The sequence below is a fragment of the Hemitrygon akajei genome, chromosome 5, assembly GCF_048418815.1.
Source record: "Hemitrygon akajei chromosome 5, sHemAka1.3, whole genome shotgun sequence".
Lineage (NCBI taxonomy): Eukaryota > Metazoa > Chordata > Chondrichthyes > Myliobatiformes > Dasyatidae > Hemitrygon > Hemitrygon akajei.
Genome location: NC_133128.1, coordinates 40307772 through 40334954, shown reverse-complemented (window position 1 = coordinate 40334954; position 27183 = coordinate 40307772). Strand labels below are relative to the sequence as shown.

Sequence of the window (27183 nt, the reverse complement as noted above, 5' to 3'; positions counted from 1 at the left end):
CACCTATTAGATAAAAAGCTGATAGTTATTAAAACAAAACTGTATTGTTATTAAGCAGTGCAAACACAAGGAAATCTGCAGATGCTGGAAATTCAAACAACACACACAAAATGCTGGTGGAACACAGCAGGCCAGGCAGCATTTATAGGAAGAAGTCGACAGTGCTTGTTCCTATAGATGCTGCCTGGTGTGCTGTGTTCCACCAGCATTTTGTGTGTGTTGTATTGTTATTAAATTTGGTATATTCAAAAAACCAGAACTGGAAAATATTTTCCAGGTAAAGAGATTATAATCAGAATGTTTATTATCCTTAACATGATAACATTTGTTGTGGCTGTATTGTAAGATATAAAAATATTATAAGAATAAATAGTGCAAAAATGTTAGTATGATGTTTTTTCTTTAATTGGTTTCTTTCTGGTTTCTGGCTTTATGGCTACCTGTGAACAAGCAGATCTCAAGGTTATATAATTTATACATTCTTTGATAATAAATGAACTTGAAAAGAGGAATAGTAAGAGGGCATATTCCGGATGGGAGTCTAACGATGCATGCTGCCTTTCTAAGGCATTCACTGGCCTTTTGAAGAAGCCGTCGATGGTAGGCAGGTGTTGTCCATGAAGCTGGCTGAATCTGCAGCAGATTTCAGTCCTGCACATTGGAGCTTCCATTTAAGGCAATGAAGCAATCAGTCAGAATGCTTTCCACTGTGCATCTATCAAAACCTAGACATCCCTATCACCTTAAACTGCTAACGAAATGCAGCCACTGGTATGCCTTCATTGTGATTGCACCAATATGGTGGGCCCTACATGGATTCTCTGAGATGTTGGCACCCAGGTACTTGAAACTGCTCACCCTTTTCACCACTAATCCCTCAATGATCTGTGAGCAGAATCAGGCCCATTATCTTTAAAAAAAAAAGAAAGCACATGCTGGCATTAAATAGGATTCAGAGGAGGTTCATGAAAATGATTGCAGGTATGAAAGGTTTAATGATTAACACATTGAATGTTGAAAAGCCTAGAGTGGACATTGAGAAGATGTTTCAATAGCTGGTGGGGGAGGGGGAATTGGTTTGGGACCAGAGTGTGATGAATTTATAGAATTTATTGCCAAATATGGCTGTGGAGGCCAAGTCATTGAGTATATTCAAAATGGAGGTTGATAGTTCTTGATTAGCAAGGGTGTCAAAAGTTATGGGGAGAAGGCAGGAAAATGGGGTTGAGAGGGTTAATAAATCAACCATGATAGAATGACAGAGCAGACTAGATGGGCCGAGTGGCCTAATTCTGCTCTACATCTTATGGTGTAATTTAAAACATGTTAAATTTTACAACAGAAAATAATTTTTTGGCATTTTTATCTATTTTGTAATGATTTATTATACAGATAATTTCTAGTAGATCATTGAAAATTTCACATTATTTCAAATATTTTGTAGCCCAGCAAACAATGTCAAGATCTAATGCTATTTAAATTAATATTAAATATTGCCATGTTAAAATCTTAACCATAACAACAATATATACAAGAATGTAGTTATTTGTATTACCATTGTGTAAGCAAATCTGCAAAGAGTAGATTGATTTTGCACTTTGTTAATTATGCCACAGATTACAGGTAACAATCTTTAGAATCAGCTTCTGCATGTAATTATTAAATGATAAAGTGATTTTTCTTAAGTTAAATACAAAAAAATATATAAATGCACAATAATTGACATCATTCATTGTCTCCAGGTTATGCTAATAGCCCACTGATCTGTTTGTTGCTTCAGCAGTGAAGTAACGGTTGAGGTTTTTTCTTCAAAAATTAGGTTCAAATATTTCCTTTAGATTTCTTGTTATATTTCGGCTAATTTTAAACAATACTAGCCTATTATCAGCATTTTCACATGAAAGTCAGGGAATTTACAGGATGAGAGGGGAAGAAAGTGCTGTGTCCTTTCTAAAGCCAACACCATTTTAGCGCTGAGGCTATGAAGACTGCCCTGGCTGCTGTGCTCCATGCCTGCTAATATGATGAACTGATAAGCAAGGCTTTGGGCCTGCTCCAGGCTGCTCCAGGGTTCAGATCCGAGGGCTCCTTTTTAGTTCGGAATACTGTTGTTTGCTTTAATTGTCTACGTCTTTCTCTTGCACGTCAAGTGTTGGTCTTTTATTGTTATTTTCATTTTTTTTCTTTAATTGGGTTATTTCAGTTTCTTTGTGGTTACCTGTGAGCAAGCAAATCTCAAGGTTGTATAATTTGTACGTACGTACATTGGTAATAGGTGTAATTGAATCTTGAAACATTTTGAAAGAGGGTGATTAAAACATTGCTGCTTCTGATGCTTCCCTTTTAAATGCTTAACTTGGATTGACTATAGATAAGAACAAAAATGGGCATTTTGTTTGTCCCAAGAATATGTATCTGGATCTTACATGTATCTCCACCTGTCTACCTAGTCTTAAGCTTAAATACAAATTAAAATTAATATTTATCGGTGTGCCCCATAGTTTCTGTGACCTGTATCAGCAGTATTGTAAGGATGTGTTTTGGCATGTAGCAGAAGGGTTGATTTTAAATGTAAGGAGTAATGAAGTATTGTAAATGATCAATTTATAACTTAAATTAGACATGTATTCAACATATTTGGCAATGCAATATAAAAATATCTCTTAATAGAAAACTAAAACTGTAGAACCATTTTGATATTCAACATTCAAACAATTAACTGCATGCCTCGTTTAATCTTCCAACTACCTATTTGGAATTTGCCATTTAAATGAGCATGGGCAGAGGGGAAGTTCTGTCGTGTAGGTGAGAAAAGCTGTAGGAATTAACTTAAACTCTGATGGGTTATTAATCTATTTGAATTGAAAACTGCATTTTATGAATTTAGTAAATTATGGAGAAACGCATTATTTATATGAATTGAGAAGCTGAAACTTTCTGTTTTTCTTCTCTGCTGTCTGAACAGCTGAGTAATTCTAACATTTTCTGTTTTCATTTTACGTTTTATTTTACGTTATTTTACATTTCCAACATCTTTTTCATTTTGTCTTTATACTTCACTGAGGATCCCACTCTGCACAATACAAAATGGAGGTCCCAATATGAATAAGCTGAATATATGATAAGAATTACAACAGAAGCTAGCTGTTTACCCATATTTCTACTGAAGGCAAAGACAACTTTCAAAGTAAAGACTTTGTACAATAAGCTTGCCAATTTGTACATTTTCCTGAATGATGTTTAACCAATAATGACATCAGCACAATTTAAAAGTCACTTGCACTATCAAATGCTCTTGCTGTGTTAATAGTCAATTTACTATGAGATGTATTTATCTTGCCATAAAAGATGGTGGAGTCATTGTGAATATCTTCTTCTTTTCTGCCTTCATTAAAATTAATCTGGTCACTGTTCAGATATAAGCTTGGCTGTGAGGTCAGAGTAGGTAAATTTCCATCTGTATCTGATTTTTCATTGTTCGTCTTTTGTTCCATCTTCCGGCGTCGTTTTTTCTGTTCATCTGTGAGATCTAGAGATGCATAACACATCTGATTTTCAATCGCCACCTGTTAACAGACATGGAGATTATTTAAAATTCAAAACCTAGTTTAAGGAATTGAGATAGCACACTTCCGATGGATAAGCTTTCACTGTTTTCTTAAGGTCAGTGGATAAGTAGTTCTGAAGTTTCTGTTTCGTAGCTATTCTAGATAATTCAAATATATAAGTGACGATATACTGGAAAAATCTAGTGAAAATATAGCAGAATCAAAACTTGAAGGTTAAACGATTATAAGGCTGACTAGTTTTAAAATATATGAATACATTTATTTAAGGAATAAAGGCTTAAAGATCATTGCCAATTTAGTCTGTCTGCTTTTCACAAATTGTCACAATATCATATCTGATATGTTTTGCTCAATGATTTTGGTTTCTTTTCTCTTAAAATGCATTAATTTCTCTGCTTCAACTGCTGTCCATCCAAGTTACGATATTATAGATACTGTATATAGCCAATATATAACCGGCTGGTGGGCGAATACTTTTTATAGGCACTGTATATTTAGTGATTTGAAAAACAGTCTACTGCCACTTCAGACTGGTTTGTCCTGAGGTTTTGCCTGTATTATAATGGTTTTTGGGGGCCTTGCAGCAAATTGTTGCTATAAATTAAGAAGCCATACACTTGTTCTTTCTATTATGTACTACGGCAGCCATGTCCATTTGTAGGTAACACTGAAATCAATACAACAGTTCTGAATGTGGCAAAAAGTGCACATTTGTAAAAGAAGTGATGTAGAATGAAATGGGAATCTGAATAGTGAATGATTTTTAATAGTACCAACTGAGTAGTGAATTAAGATAAATAACAAGCAATCTTCTTGGCAGAAATACCTTTGTTTCATCTTCAGATCTATTTGCTGGTGTCATGGCTTCATAACAGAACTCGCTTTCAACTTGTAAATAAAGCAAAAAATATATATAATTTTGCAAATGGTGATTATTTTCTTCAGACAAAAACCCAGTTTTTTTCATTGAAAATCTTCACAATTTGTAATCTATTGCAATGCTTCTATTACTTAATAGAGACGGATTTAATTGCACAGAATTCTACCATTGGAGAATTTACTGGAGCAGATTAGTCCTGGAGATCCTGCATTTTTTTTCACATTTACTATTGTCACCAATGAAACATCCCATACAGTTCCTGCACCTCACTGCTTTCCTTCTTGAGGAATATAGATGCCATTATGAGCCAAACTTCCAGACCACATAATATTTTCCATTAATAATAAAATCCCAGTTAGGAGGTAAATATAAATTAATGTAACACTACCTGAGCAAATCACTTCAGCACATAAATTAAAATTAAAAAGCATAATTGCAAGAATTGTGCAGTCAAATTGTAAATACAGGAAGCTAAGAATATTTCAAATAACATTTTGACTTAAAATTTAAGTTTTGTAATGCCACACCCATGAAGTTTCCTCCTTATATTTTATTTGATTAACTCTTTATGAACACTTATGCCAAGGTGCAAACCTGTTTAAAGTGCAAAAAAAAAGACATGAATACATGATATGTACAATTATATCTCTCAAGAAAATGCCCAGGCTTTAATTAACTTATGTTTGAGTGGTCAAATCTACTTGGAAGAGGAAGCATACTTGCATTATCCTGAGTGAGATTGCCGTATATTGGATAGTCATCCACTTCCTGGACCATTGGACTGTACACCAAAACAAAACAATTAAAGAATTAGATCAGCAAATCCCCGAGAGATACAAAAACTGCTTGCCTGACTGTCCCATTACTTGATGATTTTAATTACTTTGGATTTAAATCTACAGTATGTATACTCAGTATATTCATTAGCCACACATTAGACCAGTTGGTACCTAAAATGATATGGATTTAAGACAGGAAGAATATCTGAGCTCCAGCTCACCCATTGATTGAAAGTAATCCTTCTGTGCATTGTGATCGATGCTGAAATCTATTTGTTGGCAAGAATCTGGGTTAGCTCCTTCATGAAGCTATCAAGGTTATTAGTTTTGCCTGTTATTCTGTTTAAAAGGTTTTGATTATTTTTCTGAGTTTGTTTTGGTACTTTAAATTTTAAGTGTAATTTATTATTTTTAAATATTGACTCTACCTTCTCAAGGCTGAAAAGATTTCAAATTCCCCTCAACAATCAAGACAGAAAAGATGCGTTACTATTGATCAAATTTATTTCATTGCGCTAGGTTAAACTGTGTATTCACACAGTTGCTCCTTAACAAATTACTATTCTTCTCAGAAAAACAGTCCATCTTTTAACCAGTAAGTTCAAGGAATGGAGGCTGAACATTATTGAAACATAGCCATTTGTCACCTGATCTGAATAATTGCTAGCAATAGCAAGTGTTGCTCTTTTGGATTTAATAATCGCCTCTCCTGAGTCAATCTTGAATGATGAACTCAGTACTTTCTCCACTACCATCCAACTGTACAAATTTTCTTCTCCGCATCGTCACCCCTCCTCAACAATCCTGGTAGATTAATGGGACAGTTACAAAAGAAAAACATGGACCTTTATTTATAAAAGATGGAAATGAAGGCAGAGGGTGAGAACACAGTCCAGGAATATAAAAGTTACAAAATGTTGGGCTGTGTGATGTGTCCTGCTAATATACCATGGGCTGTAAATTCAACACTTAAATTGATAGCTTTGACAAACAGAGAACCATGTTCTCTCTCCCTGTCTCATAGCTTGTCCCCAGAGTAACTCCCTGCCTCACTCCGTCAGAGGTATTCCCTCTGTTCTGGCTGCTTGCACAGGCATGCATATAAGTACTGTACATCTACTCTGCAACTCCGTGCTAACTTGTATTCTCTCCTTCCCAGTTTTGGCAAGAGATCTTCAAACTGAAATGTTAATGCTGCTTCTCTTTCCACAGATGCTACTTGACCTGCTGAATGTTTATAGTATTTTCTGTTATTATATACTGTTGAACTTACCTGATCGAACAATTGTCCATTGCCCTGCTGAGTGGGAATGCTCTGATCTAGTTCTTAGCAATCCTGGACATTGTATCAAGCAGAACCTGAACTTGGAGTTCTACCTGATTTGAGTTGAACTTCAAACCCATACATTCAACACCACTACCCTTCGCCATCTCCCTCATGCAGCCCTTGCCTCAGCTAAAATTGTCACTTTTGTTTTTGCAACTTCAATGATTAATTTATTACTATTTTTGCTATATGATCTATTTTTCCCATTTCATAAACATGAGCTGATCAAAACTTTTTTTTTACTTCATCCTTTCTGGGATGCCAAATTTCCCTTGCAAAGATGGTGGTGAGCTGCCTTCTGGGACTGCTTAAGATATACCCAGTACTATTGAGTAGGAAGCTCTGGGATTTAGACCCAATAATGATGAAAAGTTGATGATATACAGTACGTCCATAGCCGGATGATGCAAAGCTTGGAGAGGAAATTGCAAGGTCAAAGGTCAAAATAAATATATTATCAAAATACATATATTTCACCATATGAGATTCCATATATATCACCCAGAGAATCATTTTCCTGCGGGCATACACAGAAAATCCAAGAAACACAATAGAATCAATGAAATACTGCCCCCAACAGGACAGACTAACACCAATGTTAAAAAGAAAAAGTATCAATAAATAACCCCTCTGTTTCAAGAGCCTGATGGTTGAGGGGTAATAATTGTTCCTGAACTTAATGGTGTGGGTCCTGAAGCTCCTGTACCTCCTTCCTGATGGAAACTGTGAGAAGAGAGCATAGCCCGTATGGTGGGGGTTCTCGAAGGCTACTTTCCTGTGACAGCACTCCATGTAGATATGCTCAATAGTGGGGAGGGTTTTAGCTATGATGGTCTGGGTAACATCCACTACTTTTGGTAGGTTTTTCTGTTTAAGGACTTTGGTATTTCCATACCTGGCCACAATGCAACCACTCAGTATAATCTCCGCCACACATCTGTAGAAGTTTGTCGAAGTTTTAGATGCAAACTTTGCAAACAGGAAATAAAGGAGCTGCTATGCTTTCTTCATAATTGCTCTTACATGCTGGGCTCAGGACAGGTCCTCTGAAATGATACCGCTGAGAAATTTAAATTTGCTGACCCTCTCCACCTCTTGACTCCCTGATGAGGACTGGTTCATGAACCTCCAGTTCCTCCTCCTGCAGTCAATACTTGGTCTTTCTGACTTTGGGTGAGAGGTTGTTGTTGTGGCACCACTCAGCCAGATGTTTGGCTACTCAGCCTTAGACTTCAGTCAATTGTCATCATGTTTGAATCAGCAAATGATAGAGGCATCATCAACAGACTTAAATATGGCATTGGAGCTGTGCTTAGCCTCACAGTCTTAAATACAAAGGGCATAGAGCAGGGGTCTAAATACTCAGCCTTGTGGTGTGTCTCTGCTGATGGAGATTGTAGAGAAGATGTTGCCAATCCTAACGGGCTGGAGTCTGCAAGTGAGGCGATTGAGGACCCAATTGCACAAGAAAGTATTGAGGCTAAGGTCTTGAAGTGTATTGATTAGTTTTCAGGGGATGATAGTATTTGATTTGTTGTCACCTATGTTGCCTTAGAAGGCCTTGGCAGACAGGATTAAGGAAAACCCCAAGGCATTCTACAAGTACGTGAAGAGCAAGAGGATAAGACATGAGAGAATAGGACCAATCAAGTGTGACAGTGGAAAAATTGTGCATGGAACCAGAGGAAATAGCGGAGGTACTTAATGAATACTTTGCTTCAATATTCACTAAGGAAAAGGATCTAGGCAATTGTAGGGATGGCTTGCAGTGGACTGAAAAGCCTTAGAATGTAGATATTAAGAAATAGGATGTACTGGAGCTTTTGGAAAGCATCAAGTTGGATAAGTCACCGGGACCAGACGGGATGTCCCCCGGGCTACTGTGGGGAGCGAGGGAGGAGATTGCTGAGCCTCTGGTGATGATCTTTGCATCATCAATGAGGATGGGAGAGGTTCCAGAGGACTGGAGGATTGCGGATGTTGTTCCCTTTTTCAAGAAAATGAGTAAGGATAGCCCAGGAAACTATACGCCAGTGAGTATTGGTTGGTAAGTTGATGGTGAAGATCCTGAGAAGCAGGATTTATGAACATTTGGTGGGGCATAATGTGATTAGGAATAGTCAGCATGGCTTTGTCAAAGGCAGGTCGTGCCTTACGAGCCTGATTGAATTTTTTGAGGATGTGACTAAACACATTGATGAAGGTAGAGCTGTAGATGTAGTGTATATGGATTTTAGCAAGGCATTTGATAAGGTACCCCATGCAAGGCTTATTGAGAAAGTAAGGAGGCATGGGATCCTAGGGGACATTGCTTTGTGGATCCAGAACTGGCTTGCCCATAGAAGGCAAAGTGTGGTTGTAGACGTGTCATATTCTGCACGGAGGTCAGTGACCAGTGGTGTGCCTCAGGGACCTGTTCTGGGACCCTGTGATTTTTATAAATGACCTGGATGAGGAAGTGAAGGGTTGGATTAGTAAATTTGCTGATGACACAAAGGTTGGGTGGAGGGTTGTCAGAGGTTACAATGGGACATTGATAGGATGCAAAACTGGGCTGAGAAGTGGCAGATGGAATTCAATCCAGAGAAGTGTGAAGTAGTTCATTTTGGTAGGTCAAATATGATGGCAGAATATAGCATTAATGGTAAGACTCTTGGCAGTGTGGAGGATCAGAGGGATCTTGGGGTCCAAGTCCATAGGACGCTCAAAGCAGCTGTGCAGGTTGACTCTGTGGTTAAGAAGGCATATTGACCTTCATCAATTGTGGAATTGAATTTAGGAGCCGAGAGGTAATGTTGCAGCTATATAGGACCCTGGTCAGACCCCACTTGGAGTACTGTGTTCAGTTCTTGTTGCCTCACTACAGGAAGGACGTGGAAACCATAGAAAGGTGCAGAGGAGATTTACAAGGATGTTGCCTGGATTGGGGAGCATGCCTTATGAGAATAGGTTGAGTGAACTCGGCCTTTTCACTTTGGAACGACAGAGGATGAGAAGAGACCTGATAGAGGTGTACAAGATAATGAGAGGCATTGATCGTGTAGATAGTCAGAGGCTTTTTGCCAGGCCTTGAAATGGTTGCCACAAGAGGACACAGGTTTAAGGTGCTGGGGAGTAGGTGCAGAGGAGATGTCAGGGGTAAGTTTTTTTACTCAGAGATTGGTGAGTGTGTGGAATGGGCTGCCGGCAACGGTGGTGGAGGCGGATACAAAAGGGTCTTTTAAGAGTCTTTTAGATAGGTACATGGAGCTTAGAAAAATAGAGGGCTATGGGTAAGCCTAGTGATTTCTAAAGTAGGGACATGTTCGGCACAACTTTGTGGGCCGAAGGGCTTGTATTGTGCTGTAGGTTTCCTATGTGTTCTATGTTTCTATGATAATTGGGCACTTATTTCTGCAAACAAGCCTGAGTGAAGCCCCCAACAAAGCTCTGAAAGATGAGGTTTCTTATTTGCCAAGGTTAGCACACAATATCTTGACTGCCTGTTTAACAACACCCTATGGCAGTATGTAAACTGCAGTTAGGATTATGGAGGAGGACTCTTTTGTTAAGTAGAACCATTCGCACTTAATTGTTAGATGTTTCCAGTCAGGGGAACAAGACCTCTGCTTCTAAGCACCACAAAGAGTTTATCAAGAAACGTACCCCTACCTTTTGCCTTCCCCAAATCAGTAGTCCAGTCCATCTAGTGTATCAAGAGTCATTGGGTCTTACCGATATATCCAACAATTCCAGAGTGAGCCATGTCTCCATGAAACACAGAACACAGCAATTCCTCATTTCCCTCTGATACAGCAATCTCGCCCTTAGGTTCTCTATCTTGTTCTCCAGCAAATGTACATTTGCTAACAAGATGCTGGGTAGCGGGTATTTCGTTCCACAGCATTTCAGTCTAACTTAGTGTCCTCCTCTCCTTCCTCTCTTTCTGGCATGGCAATCCACCTTTGTCTGCTTAATGATGCCATACCTGTATGATTGAGAGTTAAGTCCGCTGAGTCGTTCCGAAGATCGTGACATCACTAGTTCATTAAGACAATTCAAAAGTGCATTGCTTAATGGGAAATTACAGGCTGAAGATTGCAAGTGGGAGTAATTCAGTAGATGTATATTTTGAACAGAGGTTTACAACCTGGCATCTATAGACCCCTTACTTAATGGTATTGGTCCATGGCATAAATAAAGTTGGGAACCCCTGATATAAAAGTTTTGTAAGCAATCCTCAAAACGTAGCCGCGGTTCACCGACACCATCTTGGACCAGTCAAGTAGTGAAGTTTCCATATATTTACTGCCCATGTCCTTCTGGGCTATAGAGTTTAAGGTTGAGGGAGGTGCCAAAGCAGTAGCCTATCAAAGTAACTGTAAATAGTATGTGCTGTAGTTGAAGAGAGAAAATGTTTAGGATTCTTAATGGGTGCCAATCAAGTGAGCTACTTTGTCCTGGATGGGTTCCTGGGAGTTGTTTAAGCTGCACTAATCCCTGGCAAGTGGATCATATTCCTGTCCTTTACCTTGTGAGATGGTCTAACAACTTTGAGGTATCTGGAGGTGAGCACACTGGCAGACTCATAGATCCAATATTGACCCATAGAACGTTAGCAGTTGGGAACATAGCAACGGCAATACTATTGAATTGAAGGTCACTGATTAAAATCTTATTGGTGAGATCCTAAATCCTCACTTGTACCGTATCTCACCCACGATCAATCCTATATTCTTGAGCAATACAGGCTTCCAATGTCACATCTTGTGCTTTTCTCCTTCCTTAGTCTTATATCTCCCTATTTCCATAACTCCTACAATTCTACAACAATCTGTTTATCCTATCCAGCCCCTTGTGTATCCTGTACTTCTTCATCACAACCATGACTCATGTCACCTACAGTTAAAACATTGGAACTCCTTTCCTGAATCTCTCTCCTTTAAGGTACTAGTTGCATTTACCACTTTGAACTTGCTTTTGACTACTGATTTCACTGAACCTTCCTTTAGCCTGGTGTTAAATTTTGTCTTCTCATTTTCATAAAGTACCTTGGGATGTTTGAAAACTTTCCAAATACAGGTTTGGAAAAAGCTGAGCAAAACTGCAGGCCTTGCTAATCTTGTTCACCTTCCTGAACAAGATGGCACAGCAGTGTCTCCATTCCTAAGAAGACTGAGGCAAGCAAGCTCCCCCTCCACCCCACCATAACTGAGTTTTACAGGAGCACCATTGACAGCATCCTGACAAGTTGCATCTCCATCTGGTATGGGAGCAGTCAGGCATTGGACCAGAAGTCTCCACAAAGGACTGTGAGAACAGCTGAAAGGATTATTGGGGTCTCCCTAACATCCATCGGGGACATTTATCAGCAGCACTGCATGTATAAGGTCCTTAGTATTATTCAGGATCCGACCCATTCTCTTCCACTTCCATCAAGCAGGAGAGTATGATGCACAAAAATTGAAATGGTCGGGAACGGAAACAGTTTCTTCCCTCAGGCCATTAGGCTTCCGAGCTCCGTGCTGCATCGTATTTGAAATGTCACTGATTAATCTGTTCCGTATCTTACAATATTTAATTTAGTTTGTTATTTATGGGTGATTCATCTGTAGATTTTATGGTTACCTTCATAAGTTATCATGTGCTTTCCACCCTGGTTTGGAAAAACGTTGTCTTGTTTCTATATACATTATATATTTGTAGCTGGTTAAATGACAATAAACTTGACCTGACTTGATTTGACATCATAATTCTGGCATAAAAACCAGCAACAAATGGGCCTCTACATCAGTTAGTGCTAATTTCACTAAGATTAACGACGTTTTAGTTATAATGGCAATACTCGTCAAAAAGGCTGGATCCTCCTTGGCTACAATCCGGACTCTTTTGAATTAGTGGTGGAGAGGAGGTCACTAAACAAAGTGTTATCTATTATGTGCAATCTGGCACGTCCGCTCCGTGACCTATTGAATAAGCAGCAGAGCACCTATTGGAACTGACTTATTCAGCTCCACTGTGACAACATGTTTCCTTTCAAATGCAATAAGCATATACAACAGTTCATCTCTGTGTGACAGGAGAGCACACATAATAATACAATAGTCTGTTTTATTACTTTGTACATTATTATTGCACATTGTTAAATTATTATTCTGTATATTATTATTCTGTACTTTATCATTAGTTAAGTCTGCACACTGCTAAGTGTGTTTTTAAATGTTGCTGCTGTAATGAAAATTTCTTTCTTGGGATCATTGAAGTATTTATTATTATTTTCAGAATAATTCTGTATTAATTCTCCATACTCCATCCATTAATATAGAGTCATGGAATCATAGAATACCACAACACAGAAACAGGCCCTTTTGGCCCATCTAGTCTGCGCTGAGCTATTAATCTACTTAGTTCCATCAACCAGTTTTTACCAATCTTATTTATTGATATTAGCCGGCTGGTGGCACAGTGACATCAGCGCCGGACTCCGGAGTGAAGGTTCCTGAGTTCGAACCCAGTCAGGCCACTCCCAGGCACGCTTTCCATCCGGGTTGAGTGTCGAGCTCGCAACTCGGCCTCATAAAAAAAAAAAACACTGCGCTGTGAGCAGGACATGGGGGACCACTGGCAGAATCTTTCCTCCAAGACAACCACTTGAGAAAAAAAGAGTGGTCGCCGAGGCTCTGGCAGAGTATGGCACACACACACACACACAAAAATGTATTGATACTGCATTCTCTACAAAAGACCACTGTAGAATGACACTAGAAATTCATGGCAGAATAGGCTACAGACCAAGTACAGATAAATAGGATTAGTATAGATAGGACTCGATGCTCTGCACGCTGGGCCAAAGGGCCATTTCTGTGTTGTGTGACTTGATCACTCTACACCAAAATCATTAGACCCTGAATATGGACAGAATAATTTAATTACATGAAATACTGTAAAACCTTCCATTTCTGGATATGGCTCAACTTTGCTTTCCTTTTCCATTATATGCACTGGTTATTTATTTTATTGCATTTGAGCTACAATGGCAAAATTTGGCAAACTATTTAAGTTTGCTTCTTAACTACAGTTAACCAAATCAAATAAACGGAGTAATATTTTTTATATATTTAACTTCTGAAATTTTAATTGGTGATACAATTAAGAAATAAATAGTAAACAAAAATTGTGCTGATTAGCATGGACACTTGAAGTATAAAGCAGAGCAAAGTCCAAACAGTTCCTTCACATACTGTTTGTATAAATTTATCGCTTGTCCACTGGTGTCATTGGCATGCAATTCACTTGGATTTCTTTATGAAATGTATTTATGCTTCACTATTATTTATCTTTTAGAGCTTTTGATCCAAATAAACAATTTTCTATAAAGCAATGCAGTGTTGGACCACGGATATTAGTGGATCATTCGACCATTTAATTTGGAACTGCATCTTTGAAACAGTTGCTTTTTTTGCGGAGAGGATTAGTCCATTTCACTTCATTGTCATTTTTTCTTTATCTGTCTCCTGATTTAGAGTAATCTTGGAGATGGATTTACCTGACATAAATAAAAATAGAGGAAAAGAATTTTAACAAAGACGAAGGTCTCCCTCTAAGTAATAACTGGAGTTTAATTGTAAACAAGGTGGGACAGCGGAAACCTGATTGGATGAGGAGTAACCAATCAGGAGGAATGGACGACAGGTGGTATAAATACCACCGGACTAGATAAGCCCAGACATCATCCCTGATGAAGATGGCAGAGTTTGTCATCGAAACATCGGTTAAAATGGAGAACTGTGCCCAGTTGGAAGCCCGAAAAGAGTTTATTCATATATCATATGCTTAGTAATACAACTACCTTTTCCCTTTTTTAGTTTGAGAGCATATTCTTGGCAACATAATATAATAAAGATAAATGCTGCAGTCAGTAGGACTATAATTTATTTATGTACGGTACATATTATTATCTCAACTATGATTATATGAACTTTAAAATCTAGAACATGTTACGCAAAACTACTTTGCCAATCAATGATATAAAATATTATCAGTTGGAAAATTGATATAGTTTGCACATGTTATAAGGGGCATTTACATGATGGTACTAAAGTGGTTGCCTACACAATAATTGGAAAATATGAAAGAACAAATTTTCAAGTATTGGAAAATTGGAAATAATTCTTACATGAGATAATGTGTTTATATAACAAAGTTTACACTGTGCTCACATTTTGCTTCTATTGTTAGAGTATTTTTTAAAATTTCTACCTGTGAATTTCTAAATAATTGTTCTTCAAATATGAAAGTGGAACAGAGTCAATTCTCAAATATATTTTGATCATGTTGTTGAAAATGGGGACATTAGTGTAAAAAGATGCCACCTTATTTTCAACTTGCTACTTGTAACGTGTTCATTGTCTGCTCCTAGTTCTGGGTTCTTTCCTGATAAGAAAAATGGTCAAAATCTGCACTATCACAGTAGAACATCTCACAAGAAATTTGGGAATAAAAGCCCCAGGAAAATATAGAAAATTATGTTATTTTGAGGCTTTCAGTTACATCCAAGCCTTGCATATGTTCTTTTTTTTCTCATTTTCATTTACTATGTAGGCAACCAAAACATTATTGTGGTGCCACACCCTGGGGTGTGTGTGAGAGGTTAGCATTTGGTTTATTGACAATGGAAACCGTTTGAAATGACTGATCAGAATCTTCATGGCCACATACATTTACTTATTTCATATAACTACATTTTCATTCAGATTTAATCATTACTTTTCACTAAAGACACACTAAATGGTAAGCCAACATTTAGCAACTCAGAATACTCCCAAATTTGGAAGCTAATAATCAACATATCTCATCACAATTTAATATTGTAAATCTAGCATTAAAAATCCAAGTTACAACACATAATGTCATTTTTTTTAAGACAAGTGAGAAAAATTATTTTTCCTCTACTGGTTTATTATATCTCCATTTGTTCTGGCCTAATACCATGCTGTATTATCAAAGATATTATGCACCAATATTAATATTGATTATATCTAAGAAAAACTCAATATTTTACCTGTAATGGCTTTGCATACAAAACTGCCACAGAGTCTAGGTGAAATTGATTTCTATAAGTTCCTTATTTTTTAAAGAGGATATTATCTTGTCATAGTATTACAATTTTATAAAGGTCAAAAAAACGAAAATAGATCATCTTATTACAGATAATAATGATTTTGGTACTCTTATAATGTAAGAGTCAGTGGTGTAGTTCACATCAGCACTAGACTTTGAGACAGATGGTCTTGAGTTCAAATCCTGCCAGGTCCCAGCCTGGGTAGCAGCAATATCTGGGCAGAAGAATGGCCTGGCAATCTACTTCCATACCTTGCCACAAAAACCCAGTGGACAACTACACTGTCCATAGGGTCACCATGAGTCAACGATGACTCGAAGACACTCAACAACATAGTGTAAGAGAACCAGAATTAAACAACTGGCCAGGCAAGATTAGAAAATTAATTAATTACTAGAAACAATTATCTCTTGTGTACTCATCTCTGTATCACATACACTTAATCAAATAAATTAAGAGGAGAATTCAGTCGCCCTAAGCCTGAGTGTGCATCAGAGGACACTTAAATATTAACTTTATTGAATAATAATATATTGGTTTTAGAGCAGTCATTCCTCAGCAGGTACAGACTGTGAGCATCACTGCAATAAAAATATGAAGCAGTACATGGTAGTACGTACATAGAATATATGGGAAGGTTCCAGACAGTGTTGTAGAATAAAGAGTTCTCAGGGTACAGATACATTGTTCCCTGAAAGTGACAACATAGGTACACAGTGTGTGAAGAAAGTGTCTGGCAACTTGTCTTCATCGGTTAGGACACTGAGTACAGGAGTTGGCATGTCATGTTGCAACTGTACAAGTTGTTGGTGAGACTAGTATTCTGCCTAGTTCTGATCGCCCAGCCAAAGGAAAGTCTAGAGTCATAGAGCCATTGAAAAGAACAGCACAGAAACAGGCCCTTCTGCCCATCCAGTATCTGCCGAACTATTCAAACGGCTTACTCACATCTCACAACATTGAAATTGAGCTTGCATGCACCAGCTATGCTGGCAGCTTATACCACACTCTCACGACCCTCTGTGTGAGGAAGTTACCCCTCATGCACTCCTTAACCTCTAGTTGTACTACTATCCAACCTCAGTTCAAAGAGCCTGCTTGCATTAACCCTAATTATTCCATTCCTAATTTGTAGACCTCTATCAAGTCACCAATCAATCTTCTACGTGCCAAGGAATAAACTCCTAAGCTATTCAATCTTTCCTTATAACTCAGATTCTCCAGTCCCAGCAACATCTTTGTAAATTTTCTCTGTACTCTTTCAAACTTATTTACATCTTTTCTGTGGGTAGGTGACAAAAACTGCACACAAAGCTCCAAATTAAGCCTCACCGACATCTTAAACACCATCAACAAAACATCCCATCTCCTGTACTCAATGCTTTGATTTATGAAGGCCAATATGCCAAAAGCTTTCTTTTCAACCTTATTTATCTGTGACACCATCTTCATTGAATTATGGACCTGTATTCTCAGATCCCTTTGTTCCACCACACTCCTCAGTGCCCTATCGTTCACCGCGTAAGATCTACCCTGGTTGGTCATACTGAATTGCAAAACCTTGTACTTGTCTTCTTTAAATTCCACCTGCCATTTCTCAGCCCAGTTTTCCAGCCGGTCCAGATCGCACAGTAAGTTCTGATAGTCTGCCTTGCTGTCAACTACACCCCCAATCTTGGTGTCATCTGCAAATTTGCTGATCCAGTTAACCACATTATCATCCAGAACATTGACAATGGACCCAGCACCGATCCCTGCAGCACTCCACTAGTCATAAGCCTACTACCACTCTCTGGCTTCTCCCACAAAGCCAATGTCTAATCGAATTTACTATCTCATCTTGAATGCCAAGTGACTGAACCTACCTGACCAACCTCCCATGCTGGACTTTTTCAAATGCCTTGCTAAAGTCCATGTAGACAACATCCACTGCCTTGCCTTCATCAACTTTCCTAGTAACTTCCTCAGAAAACTCTATAACATTGGTTAGACATAACCTGCCATCCAGAAAGCCATGCTAACTATCCCTAATCAGTCCAAGTCTATCCAATACTCATACAACCAGTCCATTAGAACACCTTCCAATAACTTTCCCACTATTGATGTCAGGTTCAATGGCCTGTAATTGCCTGGTTTATTTTTGGAACATTTCTTAAACAGCGGAACAACATTGGCTGTCCTCCAATCCTCCGGCACCTCACCTGTCACTATGGATGATTTAAATATCTCTGCTGGGGCCCCTGCAATTTCCGTACTTGCCTCCCACACGGTCGGAGGGAACACCTTGTCAGGCCCTGAGGATTTATCCACCCTGATTTGCCTCAAGACAGTGAACACCTCCTGCTCTGTAATCTGTATAGGGTCCACTAAGTCAATGCTGCTTTGCCTCACTTCTGTAGAATCTAGCCGTCTCCTGAGTAAATATAGATGAAAAAATCCATTAAAAATCTCCCCGTCTGCTTTGGCTCCATGCGTAGATTACCATTCTGATCTGTCAGAGGTCTAATTTTGTCCCTCAAAATCCTTTTGCTCTTAACAAATCTGTAGAATCCCTTAGGGTTCTCCTCCACTTGGTCTGCTAGGGAAATCTCTTGCCTTCTTTTAGCCTTCCTAAATTATTACTGAAGTGTTCTCTTGCATTTCTTATACTCAATAAGCACCTCGTTTGTTCCTACCTGACTATATCTGCTATGTACCTCCTTTTTTCTCTTAACCAGGGCATCAATATCTCTTGAAAAACAAGGTACCCTACACCTGTTAACTTTACCTTTTATTCTGACAGGCACACACAAACTTAGTACTCTCAAAATTTCACTTTTGAAGGTCTCCCACTTATCAAGTACATCTTTGCCAGAAAATAACCTGTCTCAATCCACACTTGCCAGGCCCTCTCTGATACCATCAAAATAGGCCTTTCTCCACTTTAGAATCTTAACCCATGGACCAGACCTATCTTCTTGCAAATTTACTTTGAAACAAACAGCATTGTGATCACTAGGTGCAAAGTGTTCCCCTACACAAACTTCTGTCACCTGCCCTGTCTCATTCTCTAACAGCAGATTAAATATCGCACACTCTCTCATTGGGACTTCTACGTACTGATGAAGGAAACTTTCCTGAACACATTTGACAATTCTATCCCATCTAGTCCTTATTACAGTATGGGAGTACCTGTCAATATGTGGAAAGTTAAAATCACCTACTATAACAACCAGTATTTCTTGCAACCGTCTGCAATCTCTCTACAAATTAGTTCCTCTAAAATCCAGCGGACTGTTGGGTGATCTGTAATTTAGCCCCAAGAACATCACCATACTTTTTTATTCCTCAGTTCCACCATAACGCCTCACTAGTCAAGGTCTCTAGTCTGTCCTGACAGAGCACTGCTGTGACATTTTCCCTGACTAGTAACATCACCCCTCCTCCTTTAACCCCTCTTGCTCTGTTGCATCTAAAACAACAGAACCCTGGAACATTGAACATGCCCCTTCTGCAACCAAGCCGTACTAATGGCTACAATATCAGGATTCCAGGTGTTGATCCACGTCCAAAGCTCATCCACCTTTCCTACGCGACTTCTTGCGTTGAGATATGCAGCTCAGGACATTAGCTGCACTATGCTCAACCTTTTGATTCCTGATTCTGCCTGAGGTCCTGATTTTGTCTCCACAACTCTCCACTATCCATTCTAGAACTCTGGTTTGCTTCCCCTTGCTAGTCTAGTTTAAACCCCCCACCCCGTGGAGCACTAGAATGTCTTTAAACTGAAAGGGATGCAGAAAAGGATGTTGCTGGGATTAGAGGGCAAGAGTTATAAGGAGGCTGGGACTTCTTTTCCTCGGAGCATTGGAGGTTGAGCTGTGGCCGTATAAAAGAACAAAGTGAAGAGAGTAGATAAGAAGGATGGTCACTCTCTTTTACCTAGGGAAGGAGAGTCTAAAACTAGAAAACGTGTATTTCAGATCAAAGTGGAAAGATTTTAAAGCATACTGAGGGCAGGTTTTTCACACAATGGGTGGTGGTATAAGGAACGAGATACTGGAGGAAGCGTGGACAATTACAATGTTTAAAAGGCATTTGACAGGCACATGGACAAAAAAAGGTTTAAAGGATACAGGCCAAATGCAGGCAAATGGGACTAGCTCACGTAAACCTCCTGGTTGCCATGGATGAGTTGGGCTGAAGTGTTTCCATGCTGTATCATTCTACGACTATAAGAGTAATGGGACTGAAAGTCTAACATCAGTACCCAGGGATTCTATGCTTCAGGCTAGATTCACCTCAGAAGATTTCCCATCTTTCGTTGAAGAAGATAGCCAACATTAAATAGCCTGTTAGTGCGCTTCCCATTTCTGAAACTTAGACTTTTAAGTAACAGCCGTCTTAGTACTATATTGTCCACTTAAAAGCGTCTTCAAATTCTTAAGTGAACACATCACATTGCCTTCTAAATATTCCTGCCAAAATACACTTGACCACTTCTTTTTGTCCTCATTTCCATTCCCACATAATTGATCCAAAATGGAGTTTAGATTTGCCACCACCTGTTGCTTCTCTATTCTACCCTGTCCCTTCAAGATTTGGCTCTTAATTTAAATTTCCTAATCTAAAGAAAAAAAACCTCTGGGAAAATTATTCCTCCTTTCCATGTAATCTTCTTTTCTTAACACATTTGATATAGTCAGACTAGAAGCTGCCAGTAATCTTGTACAGAAAACATCTTGCATAAAGCACATAAAATGCTGGAGGAACTCAGCAGACCAGTCAGCATCTATGAAAAAAAGTACACAGTTGATGTTTCAGGCTGAAACCCTTCATGAGTCCTGATGAAGAGTCCCAGACCAAAAATCAACTGTTTACTCTTTTCCATAGATTCTCCCTGGCCTGCTCAGTTCCTCCAACATTTTGTGCGTGTTATTTTGGATTTACAGCATCTGCAGATTTTTTCATGTTTGTGACATCTTGTATTACTTAGATTACAGTTTTTCTGCAAAGATTATGGCTACGAGTAATCCTTTTGTTGCACTCAATACCAATACCAGTCTGAGCAGGGGATTTTTGGGCAAATTAATTCTACATTCAAATATGGTCAAGAAAACTAGTATTAATAAAAAGTAAATTTGTCACCATAAATTACTTCAAATTATTACTCAGAAACACTTGACAAGACTTAGATTACTTCAGATATAGTTTGCACATCAATATGTTGTTTTGAAGAAAGCAATAGCATTTTTAATAGAATACAGATTGTTCTGGGCCCTACCAGATTTATAATCTTTGGTTTGTTTGTTTGAAGATAGCTAACTGTGTCTAATAATTCATTATAAAAGCAGTACCTTCACTCAAAAACTTCAGCTTCTCTATTGCCATATCTGAACACATCTGCAATAAATTATAATATCCTAACATACATTAAATAAAGTAAAATTATTAAATCATGTAAGTTTGAAGATATTTCAAAATTTAGAGTAACATGCAAATATTCAGAAATAGCAGCCACTTCTATCAATCTATTTATCTGCCTATCTATGTATATATATCTAAGTTGTCTGAATTTCAGATAAAACAAGGTGAGGACAATTTGCTTGACAAACTTTGATAAAAATATATAAATGTAATTTTAGTTAAGCAATATCAGAGCAAAGGAAAATTCATTTATTCAATAATTTCATAAATATATCTAAATGTTTAAAAAAAACTCCGAGGCCATACCTCTGCAATTGATTGACATTGACATTTCGATATATTAAGCTGGGTGCTGTAAGCAAGAGAATGGAGTAGTTATTCTTATGTTAAACTACTATATCATTAAAAGACCAAACAAACTGCTATAACTTATCTGAACGATTGCTGACAGTTGTAACCATTTAACAAAGCACGTCCTGTTTGATTTAATTTCAAGCAACATTGAAGCAAATTGCCTTCAAAACTCAGATTTTCTTTTTAGCTTAGACTGCTATTTCTCTTTTTCAAATGTTTGCTTAAGAGGATGGAGTCCTATGTACTTGGAGTTTATTTTTCTTACACAACAGAAATATATCGAATTATATTTCAAAGTATGTGTATTGCAGCTGATCGGGAGTGTTGTGATATCCTGCATGCAGGTAGTTATCTGCAAAGTATTATCTCTTCCTGAACTGTTGTCTTCCAGTTGCTCTTTTAACACTTGAAGTCTATCAGTTCTGAATGTGAAGGAGCAACCAACAGAAAAGAATATTACTTATTTCTTCCAGAAGTTGAAATTCAAGTCACCAAAGTTAAGGCTGGTTTCCACATTCCACACTTAACATGTAAACTATTCAGTCTGCATATTACATGGGGCTAGGACTCAATATTTCTGACTACCTTTGCAGAAGTACTTTTGCCTATATAATTGTGAGTTTAACTAAACTCTGGCAAAATGGCTACTCATAAAACTAACATTACAGTGATGATTTCAAGACAATGTATTGGAGGGAAGAGCAGCGAGGTCTGCATTATCTACCACTCATTTAACACTTAACTCAATGCTTTAATTTCTCTAATCATTACTTTCTGCTTCAGCACGTTTGGGAAAAAATATAATATCAAATGCACTTCTCTCAGAACTTGAAAGCTAACTATCAATTTTGACCTTCAATATTGTTATCCCAACACCCAATTTAAATTTGTTAAAGGAATAGTTAATATGATAGTCACTGGATGTAAGATAGTCAAATTTTAAATATCTGCAACATCTCAAAGTAAGTGATAAATAGGCCTTGTTTACATTTTAAATGTTTTAGACACAGAAGTAGGAACAGACCATTCAGTATCCTCGTGCAAGCTCTTCCATTTCATAAGATCATAGCTTATCTTTTACCTCAGTACTATTTTCTTCCAATATTTCCATATCCATTCCTTTCCTCAAAATCTAACATATCTGTCAAACTCTTGAATCTGCTCAGCAAACTAGCTTCCTCTGTTTCCAAAGTTCACTGGAATCTGTATGAAGATATCATCCAGATTTCTTTTGAGATCAATATTCCAATTTCCAGTATAGCCAGCCAAGGGATATATCAACCTGCATCTATTCTCTCAACCCTCACAAGATCTTATGCATTTCAATAAATTCACCTCTCATTTTCTGTCCCCTAAATAAGATACCTGGCCTATTCAGTCTTTATGGTACAACAAACCTACCACCCCAGAAATATCTTGTAAATTTTCACTGTACTGTCCCTGTCTAGCCTACCATGAACAAAGAGATCAGACCTGTACAGAATGTTCCAGAATCAGTTTCACTCTATATAATGGATGTCAAGTCCGTCTCCTATAAATGTCCATTCAATCAGCAAACCCAGGAAGTGAAAAGAAGCTTTAAAAAGCAATCAGCCTGTAATTGTTTCTGTCCTGGTTTTATTCCCCCTTTTTTGACACATCTCTGTTTCAGGATTTGTCTTTTGTGATTGCTACTCCATTGGTTTCCTTCTTCAGCTGCACTGAGTTCACGCACGAAGATCAGTACTTTCATGATACAAGGTCCTGTTTGACAGAACACATGTCTTAAAGGATTCACTGACTAGAAAATTGCTGCAGGAATGGCACGACTTATTGAGTGTCTATCAGACATAAGAGCAGAACTAGGCCATTCAAAATAGTCCACGCCAAAGTGTGTGACCTTGCACATCCCTGCATTATATTCCACCTGCCTCTTCTTTGCCCATTCCCCCAGTCTGTCTACGTCCTCCTGCAGATGCCCAGCTTCCTCAACACTCTCGGCCCTTCCACCCATCTACAGAGTCATGGGAAAATACAGCATGGTAGCGTAGTGGTTAGCACAATACCATGCAGTACAGGCGATTCCCGCTGCTGTCTGTATGTTCTCCCAGAGACCGTGTGTGTTTCCTCCGGGTGCTCTGGTTTCCTCCCACAGTCCGGTTGGTAGGTTAATTGGCCACTGTAAATTGTCCCAGGATTAGGCCAGGAGTAAATCAGAGAGTTGCTAGGCAGCACAGCTCAAAGGGCTTGGAAGGGCCTACTCTGTATTCTATCCTTATAAATAAATAAACCAGGCCCCTCGACCCATCTAGTCTGTGCAGAACCATTTAACTGCCTACTCCCAGGGCCTGCACCTGGATCATAGTCCTCTATACCTTCTACCCTCTACTTTCCCACTAATCTTTGCTATAATAATTAATGCCCACTACTGTCTCTGGAAGACCTTACTCGGAGTAACAGGTCTAATGCAACAAATCACTTCTTAGAAATCCGAAGAATTTCTAAGAAGGAGTACACGAAGGAGCTTGGTACAAATGAAAAGTTAAAGCTAGACATTGGAAAAGATCCTCACCTTTTCGATTCGCTGACATGCAGTAGAAAATGTTCATTATAAGAGAAGCTACTAGAGCCAGGGCAGTAACAGCCAAAAGTCCCCAAACTCCAATGTGGCAGCCGGCGGGTCCATCTGTACAAATAGAGTAAGTCGTTGTTAATATAGATTTACGGTCAAGTAACACCGTACACCTACACCACATGAACTACCATCCAAGCGTTTTCAGCACAGTGTCTTCTGTGATTAATTGCAGTTCTTTCAGACCCAGCCGCTCTTGGTACCGTGCAGTTCGGCAAAATACTATTAACTCAGAACACCAGTAAGTGAGAAATGTACCTCTTCATTTTGAACACACAATACATACCAAACGCACTGCCTGCACTATCGGTCACCCTGTCTTCACCTCTTGTGTTATGTATACACCAATACAATTTTCCTCTACGATATTTAACAAGTTACCGCTCAGAAGCGCGGGATACGAGCGGGATGAAGGGCTCTCTTCACAAAAAGCGGTCTAACTTTTCATGAGGGGATCATAACCTCAAGTATACGAGCTCAAGGCAAAGACGATGGTCCCGATGTTTATGCAATTTTGGCTAAATACTTTGACAAAGTCATTAGCTCACTCCCTGTCACGAAGGATGCTTTTTAAAAGTGGCGCTCCACTCCGTTCCTTCATGAGTTACAGAATACAGTACCGACAACGCCGCGATCTTTCCACGCAATTAGACGAAGTCTGGACGGCTTTATATTCTGTGAGGTAACCATATTTCAAGAACCGCTTTTAATAGTTTCTATGAACGAGTCGAGCTTTTCCACATACCCATTGTGCGTGCGCGGTTCCGTACTGCGAACGCAGCCTCAGCCATCCGCCTCTCCGATCCTCTCCCACTCCAGGGACACGCTGAGCAACAGGAAATCGCTGACGTTTCTCGCACTTAGCATTGAGCTAAAAGGTTGCACCAAATTTCTAACGTGTTGTGTACTTCATAGCTCGAACAGCATTCGTGGAAAGACACGGGCGTGGAAATGATGGGTAAACAGTCATTCGCGATACCTGCTGGGAGGCATCAGTTAGCCTATTTGGGTAAACGATTGAACTATCTTGTAGCAGCCAGGCTCGCGGTGAACAAGGCGAGGTGTTTTCTCCAGCTAGTTCCATAAAGTATGGCAAGAGTTCCCTCAGAGCAAGAGCAGGCCGAGTCAATGTAAGGGAGAATTACGTGAAGAGCTGTCTATCTCGCATCAGGAGAACTCAGCATTTTTCTAGCAGAACCACTCTAGACTATCTTGTTGAACAAAAAGTTGTGTTGCTGCTACACAAGTGATCTGAAACCTAAATTCCTTTGTTCTGGAGTTTATCTGCGGGGACACCAAAATACAATGAACTAAATATATGCGTTAGAAGCTATGATTCTCAGAGCACTCGCCCAGCTCTCCAGTGTTGAGAGACCTGTTAATTGATACCTAATACCCAAAGAACCCAGACCAACAAGAACAAACAAGGAGCCCCCTCGTTGCCCGTTCTCAATAATAAAATCGTCAGCGTCTTTCTAAAACAACGCACGTTCTCTCATTTCTGAATGAAAGAGGCCCCAGGTCTAATATTTAACTGACATTTTCCTTTTGGCCAATGACCCCGGAGTAGGATTTGTTGAGATGGGGTGAGTGGAAAATTGTGACACGGGCATTAAGATATGAAGGAGGGGTAAAATGGTGGAGCTACTAGGTCCGGTCTGTGATGCCCTCTAAGTGGAAGTTGAAGTTAATTATCCGCCATGTTGTAACGTGAGGTAATTAGGATCTGGGGGATAGGAGAGATTATTTTAATGGGATTAGTGTTGTTGGTGTGGATGTGGTGGGCCAACTGGACTGTTAGTGTTCTGTACAACTCTACACTGCTTGTGGTTCATGTTCATCAGTTAAATACTATGCAGCATGAGAAGAGCTGATAAAGTCATCATCAGACAATTCTGCCAACAGCTGGTCTGCTCATTCCAATGTTGCTGATCTGCTATGCCAGTCCATTTCATTAGTTTAAGAGTAGAGGAGATGAGGTTAAGAGCAGTGTGGGATTTAGAGGACAGCTGAGATCAGGGTGATAAGAATGAAGCGCTGCTGCTCCCAGGAATGCATTCACCTCCGTTTACTGGGGAGCCATGTACCAGGAGCCAACAGTTCACCCACGGAGCTCCTGGCAATACAACCTGCCGGCAGTAGGCAACGTCAGGAAGGCGGCTGAAGATTCTTCTGAGGTCTCCCGGAGGGGCCCAGGCCGTGGGCTTTGTGTGATGCGTCTGCTGGGATTGTGAGCAGCATCGGGACGGCAACCCTAAGTGGGACGAGTAGAGTGACCGAGGGAGAGAACGAGCCTCTGGGTGAGCCGGCAAAGAGAGTGAATCCAGAGGGTGAAAGAACCAAGGAGGAAGGAGCTGAGAGGGAAGAGGCTGAGTGAAGAGAGAGAGGGAGCTGAGAGAACAGGAAAAGATGTGGAAAGGGTCTGAGTAATGTGCTCTAGAGATCAGTGGGGTCTGAATTAAGTCTGGTCTCCAGTAGCCAGTTGCCATTGGATTAAGACCAAGTGAAAGTGTTAGCTGGTGTACAGTGACTATTCCACATCTGAGTGAACCACATACAGGCAGCCTCTGATCCTGGGAGTGCTAACTGGCCATCTTCAATCCACAGACTAACGATTAAGAAAGTAATTCTGAGAAGTATTATGAACTGATTCATTTCATGTTAAGCTTTCACCATAGCTGATTTCTTTTTACCTTAAAATATGATGAAATTGGGAGATTTTGAGAGTGATGTGACATGACGGGCGTACAAGCAAGGTGGCTGGGGAGTATTCCTACTTACCTGTTCCTTTCACTTATAGGACTGAGGTGATTCACATGCCACTGTCCTTCAGGAGCTTTCAACTCCATTTCAAATTCGTTAATGGAAGAAATTAAAAAAATAAAAAATAAAAAATGATAAAGCATTAGAAAACAATTCAACAAACCATTTAGTTCAAAACTGGGCATTGTTAACACTAACTTGGGTCTGACAGCAGTTGCTCTTCATTTAAGGGACAAATGCGCTTTTCCCGTGCCAGTCTAACTTGGCAGAAGTTTACTGGGGTTCGAGGACTCTGCAGGTGCATGGGTGGAAGGGAGGAATGGGATTTGCTTGGTTGTTTGTATTCTGTTTTATTGTCCTCTGTGTTGTTCGGGTGAGTACTGCGGGCATGCTG

General features: G+C 39.2%; 1 protein-coding gene across 2 annotated transcripts; it reads right to left on the bottom strand.

The window, feature by feature from the left end:
- Positions 1–1241: 1241 nt before the first annotated feature.
- On the bottom strand, positions 1242–24939 carry LOC140727665 (T-cell receptor-associated transmembrane adapter 1-like). Of its 2 annotated transcripts, none has more exons than XM_073045304.1 (6): positions 24772–24939; positions 23967–24080; positions 21368–21413; positions 5169–5230; positions 4396–4457; positions 1242–3566 (listed from the first exon to the last, which is right to left on the bottom strand). In XM_073045304.1, exons 1-6 carry the CDS (start codon positions 24815–24817, stop codon positions 3267–3269), a joined length of 630 nt encoding a protein of 209 aa, XP_072901405.1. In that variant the 5' UTR covers positions 24818–24939; the 3' UTR covers positions 1242–3266. The 2 variants fall into 2 exon arrangements, with proteins under 2 accessions (XP_072901405.1, XP_072901404.1); XM_073045303.1 differs by lacking the exon at positions 24772–24939 and adding an exon at positions 24647–24764.
- Positions 24940–27183: the final 2244 nt, after the last annotated feature.